The sequence below is a fragment of the Cololabis saira genome, chromosome 4, assembly GCF_033807715.1.
Source record: "Cololabis saira isolate AMF1-May2022 chromosome 4, fColSai1.1, whole genome shotgun sequence".
Classification (NCBI taxonomy): domain Eukaryota; kingdom Metazoa; phylum Chordata; class Actinopteri; order Beloniformes; family Belonidae; genus Cololabis; species Cololabis saira.
Window position 1 is genome coordinate 36,385,658 of NC_084590.1, and position 17,258 is coordinate 36,402,915.

Sequence of the window (17,258 nt, forward strand, 5' to 3'; positions counted from 1 at the left end):
GTGGCTTTAAATAACAATTCAAATCCTGTACAGTTGTAATAGACGTGAAATCTAGTTGTTATGGACGTGAAAAATTGTTGTAGACAGCAAAATCTTGTTTTTTTTCGTATCACACTGTAAATATGTTTATTTCTGCTGTAAAGTTGGACAGCAGAGAACCAAACTCTGGCTTTATTCAAGAAAAACCAGGAGTTGTCCCTTGGACGTAACCATATACTGCATACCAAGAGGATGCACCTTATGGTTTGTTTTATAAAAACCATCAGGATAGATAGATTCACGATCAGGACCTTTTCTCTCATCAGGCTCCGAGGTAGCATGTAAGTGTACATCACTGGCTTTTATTTGCATGGATGGGGAAGAGTTCTTTACCAAAGAGACAAATATACCACTGTAATATTAGCAATGTTTTGTTTTGTTTTTTTTAATAATTTTCCTTTGCAAAATGCAAACATCTATAATATATGGTATTTTATTTCAGATAAGAAATTGACAAGCACTCATCAATCAACATATTAAAACATTTCTGCCATCAGTGCAAACCCACCAGATGGCTCTTTAAAATAAATACTTTTAAGAGGAAATAATACAGACAGAATATGAGAGATTCAAACCACACGGACAAACAAATTATCCAAATGTCCAGGAGACAAAAAAGGGTCTGAAAATCCTCAGTCACCCCCAGCTTTTCCAACAAAAACAGTTTGTATAAAACAGCTAAGTACTTTAAAAATACATAATCTTACAAAAAGTTGTATTTTCTTGCTTCTTCGAATCACTGTAAAATATCAGCTGGTATTATGACAAGATAGCAGGAGCTTTCCCACGTGTAATAATAAAAAGACAGAATGTGCTTCTGCATTTTTACATTAGTATTCACATACATCACGACTGAACTGTATCATCAAAGTCCTCTGTGCCTGCGCCGGTGCTGTGACGGGTGTGCACCACAGGGCTGTTCGCCGTCCTTACATTGTGTGACGGGCTGGAGATCCACCAGTGACCATGGCAACATACCGTAGGTGCAGCCAGTCCCAAGACGCCCACACGTGTGCAGAGATTATGTCAGCCTCCAAACACCATTTATTCCCAGGTCACGTTGAACGATACACTTGGTCCAGATGTCCAATGTCTTTATAGGTTATCATCCCAATATTGTTCACATTTAATGTATATAAAAAACAAAACTGAAAAACTATTCTTTTTGACAATTTGCCAACTTTCGAAAAAGGTTCAGAAAAAAGACACAATATTGTCATTAATGGGAGAGGATTTCAAGAATACAGCTTACAGTACAAAAATGTGATCCAGGTGGTAGCACATGAAGCATGCACGTGTTCGTCGCCCTGCTCACCCATAAAACCCTCATGCGAAGACATACTGTATAAAAAGGCCACATGGCTTTTCCTTCACAATTAAATGCATGTGTACTTCAACAACTGGCCTCTTTGTCTGCTCTGCTCGTCCGGAGACCGGCGAAAGGTGCTTTATGTTTTCTTATTGTGGGACTCCACGATAGACATGAAGACTGTTCTGGTGTCTAAGTGTGTGATCGGTTCATCAAAGCACTGCAGAAGTTACCTACGACCGGGTCCAACCGCTTACGGACACGAGTCACAGGCAGCACATCTGCCACATCAATGTTTTCAGGTCAAATTTAAATGACAAGCAGCTTCAGTTTTATTTTTTTTTGTTGTTTGTTATTTCTCTGGTTTGCAAAGAAAAGAAAATGAAAAGCTTTATCACTGATAATTGGTTAGCTTAGCTTAGAATACAGATCAAAATCGAGCGCAAGTAGTATGTTGTCTTTGTCTAAAGTTGAATGTGTGGATAAAAAAAAAGCAACTCTTGTTACGATAGTAGGAGGATTTTGCTCATGAAGGTCGTTTCTACTCACTTTCAGTCTTTCACTTATGCCAAAACAAGCAAACCATTAGCTAGCTGTTGTTTCATTACAGCATGGTAATAACTATCAAAATGAAACTAGTCCATTAACACATCTAAACACCAACATTTGTGCTGCAGGTTTCTCACTTGAAAACATTGATGAATTTGTTCGTCTTTAGGTAAACCTCACGAGGAGTTCTGAGTGTTTGTCGAGGGATCAATATACTGTATGAGCGTGTAAACAAAAGGCAGTTGGGCTTCAGCTCGAGTCTAAACAGCTTCTACCTTTCTCTCTTTTCACTCCTAAGTGCGGCAAAGCCCTTCACTGTTATCTTCTATATCTTTTCCATAATCTTTTACATCTGTACTGCGGATAAAACAACAAATGTATAACTTAAGATAAACTCTCTAGGCACTGTTTGATTTCCAAGGCTTTTTTGTTGTAGAATGTAATAAAAAGGTCAGCAAACGAATAGAAAACAAAATGATAAAAACCAGAGAGTGATGGTCCCTCTGACCAAACACTTTTTCCTCTGTGATACATCAAGGTCCTCCGAGTCAGCTCGTACAGCCAGAACCATCCGCGTCCAGCTCTGTGGTCAACAGGCTGCAAGGGAAGAAAGTATCTAAAGGGTCAATGTGTAGAAGTTTTCAAGGTTGAAAGTATCAGTTCCAGCTTTTAACCCATCCTTCTCCATCCCGACAGAAGACAAACGTCAGATCTTAAGCCATGATCTTCTGGGGAATCTCTATAGAAGCCTTGATGAAGATGCAGTTGTCCCGGATGTAGTTCCTCTTCTTGATTTCCTCGTGCGAGATGAACTTGGGGTAGCCGAAACCCAGGGTGCTCTCGTCCAGCGAGTTGCGGGTGCTGCTGGGCTTTTGGAAGTTCTTCCAGTTGGGGTCGGGATTGAAGGTCTCTGTGATGTGTTGGGGTTTGGAAAGCGACGGGTCGCTCTGGTCCAGGATGGAGAACGTCACCTTGTAGGAGAAGGGCCACTCCAGTAGGTTGTCGTACTCTCCGGGCAGCACGCGGATGTAGACGGAGAGGTGGGAGCCCTCGCCGCTGCCGTTGCCGTTCAGGAAGGCCGACACCTGTAGCTTGTAGCCGTAGCGGTGAGTGTAAAAGGGAGGGCTGAAGAACTCGTGGTTGCTTCGAAGTTTGGCCTCCTGGAGTTTGCGGGAATAGTCGTTGAGTTTCCAGATGAGAACGCCGTCGTGGCTGACCGACAGCTCCTCCATCTCCCTCCGCAGCTCCATGATCTCCTGCCGCTGGCGACCCACGAGGTTACACATCATGGTCAGGTGAGACTTGGTGGTGTCTTCCAGGTGACGGCCGATAGCCAGTTTGGGGCACTGCAGAGAGGAAACAGAGATATGTTTAGCTTACATAGGGAGGGGGCTTACGTGATATCACAACTACAGGAGTTCTTGTTCTTCTCTAACTTTTATATTTCACTTTTAAACTAATTTGCCATCTATGAAACATATACTGTACTAGGGCTGTTCGATTTTGCCCAAAAATAAAATCTCGATTTTTTTTCTCTCAAAATCCGATTTTCGATTACGATTATTTTGTGAATTGACAAAAGGCAAAGAAATGATTTAAAATATGCTGTTTTTTTATTGAACATTTGCCCCATTGGGCTTTAAGTGCAAACTTTGCTCTTATTAAACCAAAAATGAATGAATAAAGTGCAAAACTCTGTGAAATAAGTTGAAAAAAAGTTTTAAAAAATATAATAAAATATAAAGTTTTATCTCTGAAAAAAAAAAAATCAGCAAATCAGCACTTGCAAACATACAGTAAGTTATATTTCCAATTAAATAAAACAAGACATTTTCTAATTAAACTAAACTGGGTCTTTGCATGCTAAATAATAATGCAACCCATGAAGGAGGTAGAGGTGTGTAATGTCAGTCATTACATTTGCTATTCAGATTTGCAAGTTTTTTGCAAGGAACACGAGCCGGTCTATCGCATCTGGATTGAGGGATGCCCGGTGGCATGTTACAACGCCCCCTCCTACACTAAAGAGCCTCTCCCATGGGGCACTTGTCGCAGGTATTGAGAGGTATTTCCATCAATCATTAATATGGTATCAATCATTAATATGTGTGCAGACAAGGTAAAAAAAAAAAAAAAAAAAAAAAAAAAAGGGAAAAATCGATTTTACGATTTTCACGTTTTAACATCGTTCTAATTACATAATCGCGATTACGATTTAAAATCGATTAATCGAACAGCCCTATACTGTACATAACCTGTTTTTGGTTTTCTTTTTGGAGGCATTGTTTTTGGTTTTCATGCTTGCACTCTGATCTGTAGTTTTAGGTCCTCACACTGAGCTTTCCTTTGTGCGCTGACAGAACTCCCCTCCAATTTTCAGTGTTAGTTTTTGTATTGATTTGAAGTGATCTTGTTCAACAGAGCCCCCATAGATTAGTAGTCAACATGCATTCATCCCAACCAGGAATTTTAACTGGTTTTACAGATTCTGGATAAATTGGCTCAATTGCTTTGATGTACAAAGTTTGATGAAGTTTCACGGTCACAAGGAAGCAGTTTTGTTGCTCAGCATCTTGCTTTGTGCTTGGTATTTTATTGGCTGAACAAATTCTTACAGGATCATTTCATAATCAACAACTGGGTGCAGACGAAGAGTGGAGCACATGAAGCAGCTGCTTAATGTAGAAACCCAACTTTCAGGTGGAGCAGAGCATGTCTGTCTGTCTGTCTGTCTGTCTGTCTAATTTCCCTTTGGGGATTAATTAAGTATTTTTGAATTAAATTGAATATCTGTGCTAAAAATATGGATTTTTTAAAATTAAAATCAACTAAAAACATGATTCATTAGATATCACTATACCCCCTTAAATTAATCAAGCATTTATCTTTTGAAAAACAAAAGATTTGAGAGATAATTGAACCCAGAACCGAAATAAAAAAGACCAAACCTCATCAAAGCGCCCTTTGATGAGGTTTGGTCTTTTTTATTTATTAAAATTTTATATTTTATTGTATTCCTTAAAACCTAGCAGCGAATAAAATGAGAAAAACCAGGACTGGATGTGGAGAAACCAAGTCAATAAAGTTGTTATGAAGGATTTATGAAAAACTCCAACAGAAGGTCCTTAAAAGTCTCTAAATATCAGCACATACTTTCACTTGAATAAACCATCAAATATGATAAATATGTGGCCGCTTGTAATGTTAAAGTTAGTCATAACTCAGGGGATGTGTTTTCTCACTTGTCATCGGTCAATAAAACACATCCAGCTTTCCGGATGCTGCGAGTCTAAACAGAGCACTGAGCTGACAGCACACACGCAGTGTGATGCTCATCTGCAGCTCTTCCTCAAGTGTCCACTCTTGCACAAATTGATGCGCCTTTTAAAAAATAGATCAAAATATGCTGTCAGAAAGTAGAAGTGTTTCTCTCATTAAAATATGCCCTACAGATGCAGCACTTTGTTTGAAAACTGGAGAAATAAAATAAATCCCACCGTTGAACACCAGCACAATATGACTAAAAAAAAAAGAGACCAACAACTTTACAAAACAACCAACACATATTTTTAGAGGAAAAAAACTCCTCCAGAGGACGAGAAATTGGGAGATAAAAGGACACAGTTCAGCCTTACTCTGTGTTTGCAGCCGGCTTCTTTGAAGGGACAGAGGACGAGTGCGCTGCCGCAGTTGTCCTTAACGTGGTTGGCCAGGTCCTCGCGGGCGATGTTGGGGGTGCCGCACTGGTTTGGGCACTGGACAGGAAAGCGAGGGCAGTGGTACTGGTGGTTCTGGGGAGGACAGGATGATTGATAAGAACAGACAACGCAGCAGGGTTGCAGGATAAAAAAAAAAAAAAAAAAAGGCCTTGAAAGTGCAAAAAAGACCACAGAAAAAGCCCAGAAATAAAGATAATAAATAATGGTGTCTCTAGAAGAAATACTTTCTGATTCTTAACCATTCTCCCTTTTTCTCCTCATTTTACGAACAGAAAATTCTTGGTTATAAGCTGCTGGCAACAGATTGTGGGAATATCTGTGGCCGGTGTTTTGACATCACATCTTGGCCCAGTACATGACTGCTTACACTCCGGCCAGATGTGTGCAGCAGCAGGTGCCTTCACGTTATAGCCTACATTGTTTAATAGCAGCTCACGTTTAATATCCAGCTGCCACAGATGCCATGAACGGCAGCATCCTGCAGCAACAAAAGCTTATTCTTTGTCCCGTCTTACTTTGCTGAAAGAAATGTCTAAGCGCCGCGTGAGAGGCAGGTGGTTTGGGGAAAGAAGAGCCTCTGGCTGCTGAAACTAACCTGGATTGTGTCAAAGACGAACTCTTTGCCGCAGTACTTGCAAGGTTGCGTTCGTTTGGGACACTCGGCCAGGCTGTGCTGGGACAGCAGTCGACGCATCATCCTCGCCCCACACTTGTTCTCGCAGTAAACGCTCTCCTGAGGACACACACCCTGGTGGTTCTGAAGAAGACACAAAAAAAAAGTACATGGGTGAAAAATGTGTTTTGTTACGACACAGTTTGGTAGGAAACAAGTCTGGATCTCACATTAAAAGGAGACATGTCATGTCATTTTTATACAAATTCACACAATTTCATGATGCTTTAAGAAAAAGTCTGTCACATGTTTTGGTAGAAAATACCAGAGAACAAAAGCAGTGACTTCAAACACCAAAATATATGCTTTTTAATTCATCCCGTGCTGCTGAAACGTCTCTCACAAGAACACTGATCATATTATCTGAAGCTGCTCAGCAGAGGATGTCCAAATTACTGTATATCCAAAACCTAAACTAAGGTTACCTAACCTAACTTAAAGGCAGAGGTGGACGGAGTACTCGACCCCAGTACTTGAGTAAGAGTACAAATACTACTGGTCAAAATTTACTCCGTTACAAGTAAAAGTAGCTCAGTCAAAATATTACTCGAGTAAGAGTAGAAAAGTACTTGCTTTTAAAGATACTTAAGTATCCAAAATTAAATGCTTTTAAATGTACTTTAAGTAAAAGTAAGAGTAAGAGCAAGAGTAAATTTCAAAGCAGAGAGGTAGTTCTGCTTCGGCAGACACAATAAACATTTGAAAATAAATGTCTGTGGTTTGTCTGTGCCCTCGTTTTTTACTCGATCGAACTCAAACATTGAGTTAAGATACGGCCAAGGATTTTGTGAAAGTCCCTGCTCCGAGTCCGGCTCATTATCAGACTCAGACGACTCAGCGGATTGTCTTTCTTCTCCTGACGCAGGCGTAGCCATTGTTGCGGCTCTGTCTTGACTTGTTGCGGCTCTGTCTTGACAAACGCAGGCTACTTTGGCGGTATCGTTTTGAGGAGGCTTGACGTATTTCCGCTTTACGTACATCCCAGTGGAGAGCGTGCACTGTGATAGGTCTCCTCCTTTGACAAAAACAGCTTGTGTCCAATAGGATTTTAGGGAAGAAGAAAAAAGAGCAGACCTGAAAGTAACGAGTACTTTTCAGCCTTCCTAGAAATTTACTCGAGTAAAAGTAAAAATATTTGTCTTGGAAATGTATTCAAGTAAGAGTAATAAGTACCAAAGAAATGTAATACTCAAGTAAAGTACAAATCCTCTGGATATGTACTTAAGTACAGTACTCAAGTAAATTTACTCCGTTACTGTCCACCACTGCTTAAAGGTCATTATACCTGAATAGGACAGAGTGGTGCTTTAGCTTTCATAACCAGGTTCATAAGGTAAGAATCGCTTGAAAGGAATGTAGTTAAATCTAACGTGGATTAAATGGTCCTATGTGTGTGTGCGGAGGGACGTCCAGAGTAAACAGGGGAGGGTTAGGGACGACAGAGGAGCCACCTCAGCTCCCTCGCCGGGGAAAACACTCGGCATGAAAGACGCAGTCAGAGGTCCCTTCCTTATGCCAACACACGTCTCATTTCCAAACACTCCCTGACACGCAGACATTCACTTTTCCTGCTGCTTTCCCACAAAGACGCCTTTTAATGTAACCGTGGAAATCATGACCCGTGGTACCTGCTTGTTTACGCCGAGCTCATGCTGGGCTGTGAAAAGAAAATGAGAGAAACCGGTTGGGAGTATTTACCTCGAAGGCTTCGCCGGTGAACTCGCTGCCGCAAAACTCGCACTTGACCTTGCGCTTCGGGCAATCGTGCTGCAGGTGGTCGGGCAAGTCGCGGCGCGTCAGCTTGACAGAGCAGCGATTCGGGCAGGGAATCACGTTGAAGGCGCAGGTGGAGAAGTGGCCCTGAGGGAGACACCGTGACATGTTAAGCACCCGCACGTTTGGGTGGCGAGGCCGTGTGAGGAGCAGGGGGGGGAGGGAGGTGGGGGAGTGTGAGAGGGAGGTGAGGAGCACTCTCACCTGCAGCTGCTTCATCTGGCCGGTCCAGCGACAGCCCTCCTCGCTGTGGATGCAGCGGATGGGCAGCGACAGGATCTGCTGCTCCAGCTCCGGGTCCGGGTAGATCTGAGGACGGGTTGGCAGGACAGGTATGAAGTTAACGATTATATTATCCTTTAATGATCAAGCTCCAATGATTAATACCTGAAATATGCAGAGTGTTAAAGCTGAAGGCATAACAAAGTCATCTGTAGCCGTCGGCTTTCATAAACCTCATGTTTTCATACGCGTCACTGCTCATTCACAAAAAATATTCAGCTCCCTTTTAAAGAATCGCTACCTACCAAATAAATAAATAAATGTGTACAGGATGAGCTTTTTTATATTATATACATACATACATACATACATACATACATACATACATACATACACACAATATACCGTATTTTCTGGACTATAAGCCGCTACTTTTTCCATAGGTTTTCAACCATGCGGCTTATACAAAGGTGCGGCTATTCTGTGGATTTTTCTTCCACCGCTCGGGGCGCTCTAACCGGAATTAGAATCAAAACGAAGACAAAATAAATGCAAAGAAGAATACGCTACTTCTTCTTTAGCAGATAGAAGTAGGTAGAAGCAGATTTCAAACAGATAAATAGATAAATAAATACTGGTTATTTTCTCTTGGTTCTGTCCAGTTTTAATCAGCAAAGTTGCTGCCGTGTTAAAAGACACTGTTAGGAAAGATCTATTTAGGTACAAACATGTACATCATTTACAGTTCAAAATCCTTCTGTACATGTAGTAAATATCTAATCTAACAACATAAATATCTGCGGCTTGCATATCTTTTTTTTTTTTTTTTAAATAGAGCGGATGCGGCTTATATGCAGGTGCGGCTTATAGTCCAGAAAATACGGTATATATATATATACACACACACACACACACACACACACACACACACACACACACACATATACACACTTTTTTTTTCCTGAGTGGCATAAATCTGCATTTTCAAAACTGTTAAAAGAAGCAGAAGAACGAGCCGCCTCACTGCACATCTTCATTACAATGAACATGTTATAACTGGAGTTAGTTTGGTTCAGTCTCACATGCACTGCCCTCCTTCCTCACATATAAAATATGTATTCATCCAGGAATTACGATAACAACGTGACCATTTCCTGCTCTTGTTCTCTTGGTCACATTTTCGAGAACTGTTTTAATTGATAAAAAGGAGTGCTTCATAAATCAAGCAGCTTTAACTCTCTTTGGGGAGTTGGCTGAATGTCAGTGTCAATAGAGCATAAAGTTTAAACACTAATAAAGAGCCTTTGTTCCCAAAAGCAGGCAGCTTTGGACCCGTTCAGATTGACTGGTTCTCGTTGAACCCACATGAATGTGGTGATAAATGAGTGAAAAGATTCTGATCAATTTTATCTCACAGGCTGCATCTAAACCCACAAACCGGTTCAATTTCAAAGTATAAATGTAAAAGGTACATTGTTAAAATATATTAGTTTTTTTTAAATATTATTTTAACCAAATAATTTTTTTTTTTACATTTTAAATTGTTCGGTTACTCTGTCAAACCGACTTGGGGGCAGGACTGAAAGAAGAAATAAATTCATATTTTCGAGGAAGAAACCCTCATCAAACTGCAGCGTGGTGAGTGGAGCCAACCTCTGCAGTGATAATGAGTGAGTTTATGGGTTTATGGGACCTTAGAGAGAGACGCGGAGCATAGAGGAAGATTTATTTATGCTCGGTCACTGAGCGGTGCGGATGAGTCAGTTTTCTGCCCAAACACCCCAAATCCTCCCCATCAGGTCGCTGTCCTAAGGATTTACAGCTCTGCGCTCAGCCTCCATCCCCCCATGTTGTCACACAAGCAGAACGCTGGTCAAACAAGAAAAGCCACTTCCTCAAAATGTCACAACAGCCCTCTAAACAAATCACAGCTCAGGAGCAGCTGGACTGCACCGTCGTGCATGTGACTGAAACTCGGGAAGCGACTGACTTCGGGTTATGAATTCAACTGGAAAAAATCACCTTCAGTAAAAAACACGAAGATGATTCAGTTTTTCAGCGACTTCTTAAGGAGAGAGAAGCCTCCGAGAGTGTCTCGAAGCTGCCCGTTAAATGTGTCAAAAGCTGTGAAGTGCAGATGTACAACTGACGCTCTTCACTTGCACAAAACAACGAGGGAGACAAAAGAGAGAGACAGAAAAAGAAATATCTCACAGCAAACTGAAACACTCATTGTTCCAGTCTTGGAATGTGCAGGGAGACAGCAATAATGACCTTTTAATAACTTAGTCCCTGGCAGACGTGGGGAGGGGGGGGTTAAGCTCTTCAGAGCTCCAACTTGGGGGTTTATTCTGTCTGCTGCAGCAATTCCTGGCCTTCGCTGCTCCTGCAGCAGCAGCAGCAGCAGAACAATCCTTTAATGACTGCACCACTGTTGTTTCGTGCAAGCGGGGCTGTGTTTGTGCACGTTTTGGAAGGACAGCGAGCAGCGAGCGCTCACAATAACCGTGACAGGAGACCACCAGGATGTGGTAATTTGCAGGCGACTGGGAGCTTGTGAGAGCCTTGGTAAATAACAGCGTCTGACAGGTGTGCCCATGAGCACATCCATCCCATGGGGAGTCCCTGCTATTACAGGCGCCTGCGCCGCTCCCAGCACAGCGTGCAGACTCGCACCGCCGTCCCGGTGATCCTGCAGCAGCTCCAGTTAACCTCCCAACGTAAACATTTCCCCCTTTCATTTCCCTCCTCGCTGAAATGACCTTATCCACGGTGTTTGACAGCATCAGCTTGTTGCAGCAGCGCATTAAAATATTTGAACAACACGCTGGGATAAACATCCAGAAGCCTTTAGGACATATGATCATTTTTCTGTCTCATTTTAAATCTTTAACGTTAGTTTTCTCCTATGCATTGGAACAAGAATTGTGTACACTATCATGTCCGGCCCAGCAAAAGGTCATTACTTGTGCGGTTTAAGCCGTAAAGACTAAAGCGGCCTAAGCTAGGAGAGTGCATAGGAGGAGAAATATCAGTCAGTTCACAGAAAAAGAGAGATGATCCTCCGCTGTCTCTTATCCTTGTGTTGCAGCGTATGACTTTGAAATGTGCATATCACACGTGAGAGAGCTCCGACTCTTACTACAGCTCGTCTTTATCTCCTCCCCTGAGCACAATCTGATTAGCTGTATTTAGAGTGCAGCTGAAATGCATTTCTTCGTGTGGATGGGGAGAGATTTAGTGCAGTGGTGTTAATAAATGATCCTGCGTAATGAAATGAAGTGCAACCTCCAACTCTGGGTTAAGACAAGATTTACAGCCTTCATGGTTTTCAGTATGCACTGATATAAATATCTGGCTTTTATAAATTCAAAGCGACCATATCAAACAGCTGTTCTCTTGAATAAACTATTAAAAAGAGCCAACATTTCCCATTTTAAGATGGTTCCTGGGGTCTTAATGGGTTAAAGTATGTCAGTTTCCATCCTACATCCCAACTATATCTGGATTTAATGGGTGCTGCCTATCTCTGCGCTGATTTGCATTTTTCCTTGGCTAGACCAGTGTGCCCTACTTTATTTTTAATTGCCAGCACCTGCATGTTAACGGCTTTTTTTCAAAAACATATTTGGCAAGGCAAAAAAAACTATCTATTTTTGTTTTTTTTAAATATTAACTTCCAAACCATCATGCTCTTTATTTCTTGCTCTGACATCTAACTTGTTATTTTGATTAATAACTAGAGGTCTGCATTTCCTATAGGAATGAATAAACGTTATTGAATAAAATTGAACTGAATTGAGATCTGTTTTAACATGGACTTTGCCTAACTGTCTATTTTAAAAGAGGTTCACAATATGAATATTGTGCTGTATAAAATAAGACATGAGACAAGCGACTGAGAGCATGAATGTATTACTAAAATAATTACTGAGGTCACAAATTCCCAGATAAGCAAGTTCATTTTCCCTGGACTTTTACCAAAATTATCTTTTTGCGGCAACAAGAGACCTCTTTAAAGTTATACTTCTGAGCTGGTGTTAGTTTTCTCCCAGCAAGCCAAGTCTATCTTTAAATCAGTCAACTGTAGCATGATAACATTGTTAATGGGACACTTGATTATCACAACCTGAAGTGAATCACTGCCTCCTGTAAGTGGCAAATGTGTGATTAGATGGATGGAGTTTGGGCTGGGATAGTCCTCAGTACCGTGTGCACAACTTACATCTGCAAATTCACAACCTGCATCAAAACTAGCAACCCTGGCAGCTGCGTGTTAGAGCCGTTATCCACTATTATCCTGTTAATAGTTTAATTTAAAGAGCACTTTCAGAGACCTGCTGAAATGTCTTTATTTTTGTAGCCTTTGCTTTGAGTTTGCCCTTCACTTGCCCCTTGTTTCATGAACTTCAATTATATGTATTTGTGTCATGTTTCCGGTTTGCCCTTTTTGTAATCCACCACATATTCACTCGCATCACAACACACAGTCACCACACTGCACACACCACACCCATCACTGTCTTGTGTCTTTCTCTGTCCTGTCATGTCCTTTCATGATTCACATCGGTGGTTTTAGTCTCTTTCTGGCAGAATCAGGGTTTCATATCTTAATAAAGTAAATTTGATCCGTCTGTCAGAGAGGACTGGTGAAGGACATATTCACTTTCACACACCTCTATGTACAAATGTGCACATCTGCTGCAAGATTAAGACGCATATATTTTGCAAATCGAAGGCACTAACCATTGATATATGCAGACAGTTGTTTATTAATGTTTTGTGTGCTTTGTCAGAGTGTTGGTTGTACCTTGGCATAGTCTAGTGGCAGCTGATCTTCTGGACACTTGAAGACACCCTCACTGCAACAAAGCAGAAGAAAAAAACAACTTTGTTATCATTTGTGACCACTCAGAATAAAAGATGAAAGCAGATAAGACAAGTTTTGAGTCATCTCAAAGAGGAAAAGCCACCATTACCCAATCATACAGATTCAACTGACAACTCCGTCAAGGAAGAGTCTTTAATCTCTGACGGTACGTCCTTAAGAGCACCACTGCGCTGTTTTTGGGTTTATTGTTCAAACTCAATCTTAAATCAGAGAAGTTCCCCAATTCATCATGCTGTATAACATACAAACACACACTTGCATGGCACAATGAAGCCAGATCTGTGAGCCTCTGACTGTAATGACACTCGCTCTTTTATCCTCTCCCTCTCAGAGGATATGTCTACATGGATTTATGTAACTGCAGCACGCAAAACTAAAGCTTGGGGCCTGGTCTGTAATCTATAAAATATAAAGAGGTAATTGTGGACTTGGCTTTATAGCTTCTTTTGCCGCTTCTTGGCTATATGTTTCTTTGTACTCCAGTTTAGATCAAGTGTCTATTTCAAAAGCCTTTTTCCTCTATGCATAAAGCACAGTAAACATTGACTTCATTCTAGAGGCTCCTCCTCAGGAAAAGCCGATTATAGACCTGATGGTGCAACCATAAGACAAGATTTTCTTTAATTTACCCCAAAAATAAGTCTTCAACCGTGCTTCACTTACAATGGCACCCTGTGTAGATTTTGCAGCACTAAAGAGAAATCAATCTCAGAACGTTAAGAGTGATTGCTACAGCTCATTTGGACAACTTCATCCCTAAATCCCAACCATGATGTAACCATGAAATATTCACACTTGTAAATAATGAATACAAAAGCCAGTACATACGAGCTGCTACACGGCATCAAGGCTTTTACTCTGAAAGAAACTAAAGAAGAATAAGATGCAATCAGTGATTTGTCTCTTGAATTGTTGATAGTGTTGGTTCTCTGGAGCTTCGCTCTTGTTGCTGGATCACACTGAGGCTATGCCTGCACAACTGAAGTTACATTTTAAAAAGATTTTTCAAAACAAAACTGATCCGTGTTCACAAGTGTTTCAACTCTGTGCTGCAAAAAGTTGCCTTTTCAAACCCCTGCTAGTTATTTCGACTGCACTAGCTAGCATTGAATGCTAGCACTGCATATACATCATCTCTAAAATTCATTTCACAGGCTGAAATTTTTCATCTCATGGGGCTAATAATGCTTAAAAAAAACAGCAGGAAGGACATTATTGTGTCCGTGTGTTGTACATTGTGTGGCTTCGTCATGTGACTGTATGTTAGTCTCTTTGTCTTTTTTTTTTTTTAAATACTACTAGACTGGGCAGTTGTCATTTCATTGTGTCCTGATACAGTGACAAATAGAGGTATCTATCTATTTGCAAATTAAGAAAGTGAATATGAAGGTTTTCACAGGATTGAGCGGACGTCCAGACACAAAAGCACAGAAACAAGTGAAAACTAGGTATTTGACTGGCTTGTTGTTGTCATCTTTCAGTAAAGATCAGCCTGGATAATCACAGAAGGATAAGTGGTGACTGAGGGCAGAAAATCAGGGAGTAAATGTCATTTCTAGAGACTTTTGGCTTTGTTAAATCACTCCAGACTACAGCCTTACCGTTTACAGACTGAAACAGATTAGAAAAAATGTTGTAGTGCAGACACCGACGTAAACATTCTTCCATGTACGAGCGGAAGGCATAACCAAAATTGCACATTTTAAAATGAAACTGTATTTGTGCGAAACCCGACAGGCAATCGTGACATTCAAATATGTTTGTTGTTTCTGGAAAGCTATGAGAGCCATTTTGATGAGTTGCATTTAAACATGTTTCAGATGAAAATAATCTCTAGTTTCAGGACTAATTACTTAACAATTTTGCACAAATGCAATGAGTGTGGGTTAGAGGACCTGAGGTTCAATCGGACCTCCTGCGTGAAGCCCCTCAGAACCGAGACCAAGCCTTTATTATATTTAAACTAATTTAGGGACAACCGTGCACAAGCAGCAAGCGCTTGCCTTTCAGTGCTTTAATTTGATTGGGATTAGTCACCTGAGCGCAGTTCCTAGAGGCGAAGGGACACGTGACGGTACCAGAGAGCATGTTCACATCGCTCCGTCTGCCCAGCTGTGAAACGAGTGAACAGAAGAGGGGGATGGGAGCAGAGGTCAGGCCTGAGAGTGAGGGAGGGTTGATGAAAAGAGGGCTGGAGGAGGGAGGTTAATGCATGACGAGACAGCAGTAATTCTCCTCCATTAGGGTTACTGTGTCAGCAGGGAACTGGAGACCAATTTACAAGCCACAACGGGCCATAAAAGAGGGTGGATCGATTAGGGGCTGACAGAGCCAAGTCAGCATCTCATGTGTGAAATCATCTACAGTACCCATCGCCATCACCCAGAAATCACTACAAAGAACGCTGGCTGTCCCACAACCATAAAGAGGAGATAGGAAGCGACAGCTTCTCCGCTCTGGATGGGAGTGATGTAAGCGCAGGCAGGGGACGAGCCCCAGGCCCCGTCCAGCTCGGACCTTACATCTGACACGTAGAGAAGCAGACAAGCGAAAAGAGCCTCGTCACAGACTGTCAACATAATTCCTTCCCTGGTCCCTGAGAAGTTCCCGCAGCCACGCATTCACATGACCAGCTCCAGCACTGGAAATAGAGCAGGACTTTTGGAGTTAAAACGCGCTGCGTCACTATGACAGTAACCTAGACGTGGAATCGTTGTCCTTCGTCCAATAATTGCTCTGACCGGTGGGCGCTTTCTAAAGCAGACAAATTATTAAATGGGCTGATTATTTTAGTCTTCAGCTTTTCCTAAAAGTATTCCCAGAAATTCGTTAACAAAAAAACACCAAAAATGTATCCAATTCCAAAGCCAACAAACAAAAAAAAACAGTTTGGTGACAGTTGTGTTTGAATGATAATTTAAATAATAGTCCAAAATAGAATCTGGCCAATCAGGGTGTGAAGAATCCTGTGAACCATGTTATAACCATTGAATAGGAAAATATTAGTATAAAATAAACATATATTTTCTTAAAATATGTTGTTTTTTTAATAAATACATCCCTCTATCACATATCTGCACTGCATGTAACTATTAGAGATAATATGAAAAATACCTGAAAGGGACAGAAGCATGGCCTGGAGAACTGCTGAGTGGCTGCCAGGACTTCTGTGTTGAAGATATTTAATAAAATAGGGAGTTTTAAGTGTCTAGGGGTCTGAAGTACATTAATTGGAAAGTCAATACAGATTTTTTTTTTACATTTTTTTTAAAACTTCTGTAATATTTCCAGTTCATTGATCTCAACAAATAACAAACTTCCCTTCCATCTAAACTTTGAAGCTTTAGCTGAATACTTCGACAAGGTGGATATTTTGTGAATGTTTCTTGTCAGTGTTTTCCAACTAACACATAAAAACAAATGTGAACAAATTAATATTAATACAGAGTTAGAAACGTTATGCTAACACAGTTTAGTGCGTACACACACCAAGTGTCTATGGTTGTTCTTATCTAAGGGATGTCCTAGTTGGAATGATTATGATATCATGACTAAAGGAGATTATTTATTGACTATTCTACTATATGGTAGTTTTCTGGGACACAGCAGGCGTTGCTGGTATTAATATTCAGGCTATCATGAATATTAGCCAGCGTTTGCATTGTAATGCACTAAATTAATGCGGTGAACACAAAACTGCCAGATAAAAATCATATTGTCAGTTCTGTCACTGAGTATTTTGAATTAGTTATTCCTCGCAGAGTGATTAAAATGGTTGAAAACGCTTGTTAACATCTGTTTTATTGTTTGAGAAAAGCGCTCTATTAGAAAAGATAGACAAATAAATCTGATTTTTTTTATTAAGAATCCATTGGTTTATTAAAAGGGTTTAATTGTCAATAAATGCATCTGGATTTAATCTCTTATTTAATCATTAAAAAACTATTTTGAAAGGTTTTTTAAACAGCCTGACAAACCGAGGAGTTTGGTGGCATCTGCCTTCAGGCTGTGGAAAACTGAGCAATCTCACCTCTGACATTTCAGCATTTAACTTAGTCAGAATTTAACTTCGTTATCATATTA

General features: G+C 40.8%; 1 protein-coding gene across 1 annotated transcript in view; it reads right to left on the reverse strand.

Moving 5' to 3' along the window:
* Nucleotides 1-397: 397 nt before the first annotated feature.
* The window catches only part of traf4a (tnf receptor-associated factor 4a), a 47,532-nt gene continuing 30,671 nt past the window's right edge, over nucleotides 398-17,258 (reverse strand). The window contains exons 2-7 of the mRNA XM_061719635.1: nucleotides 13,095-13,146; nucleotides 8,267-8,371; nucleotides 7,988-8,149; nucleotides 6,212-6,373; nucleotides 5,533-5,688; nucleotides 398-3,243 (exon numbers count right to left, since the gene is read on the reverse strand). Coding sequence (XP_061575619.1) covers nucleotides 2,611-3,243; nucleotides 5,533-5,688; nucleotides 6,212-6,373; nucleotides 7,988-8,149; nucleotides 8,267-8,371; nucleotides 13,095-13,146 — 1,270 coding nt within the window. The 3' untranslated portion in view covers nucleotides 398-2,610. The remainder of the gene's footprint in view (nucleotides 3,244-5,532; nucleotides 5,689-6,211; nucleotides 6,374-7,987; nucleotides 8,150-8,266; nucleotides 8,372-13,094; nucleotides 13,147-17,258) is intronic.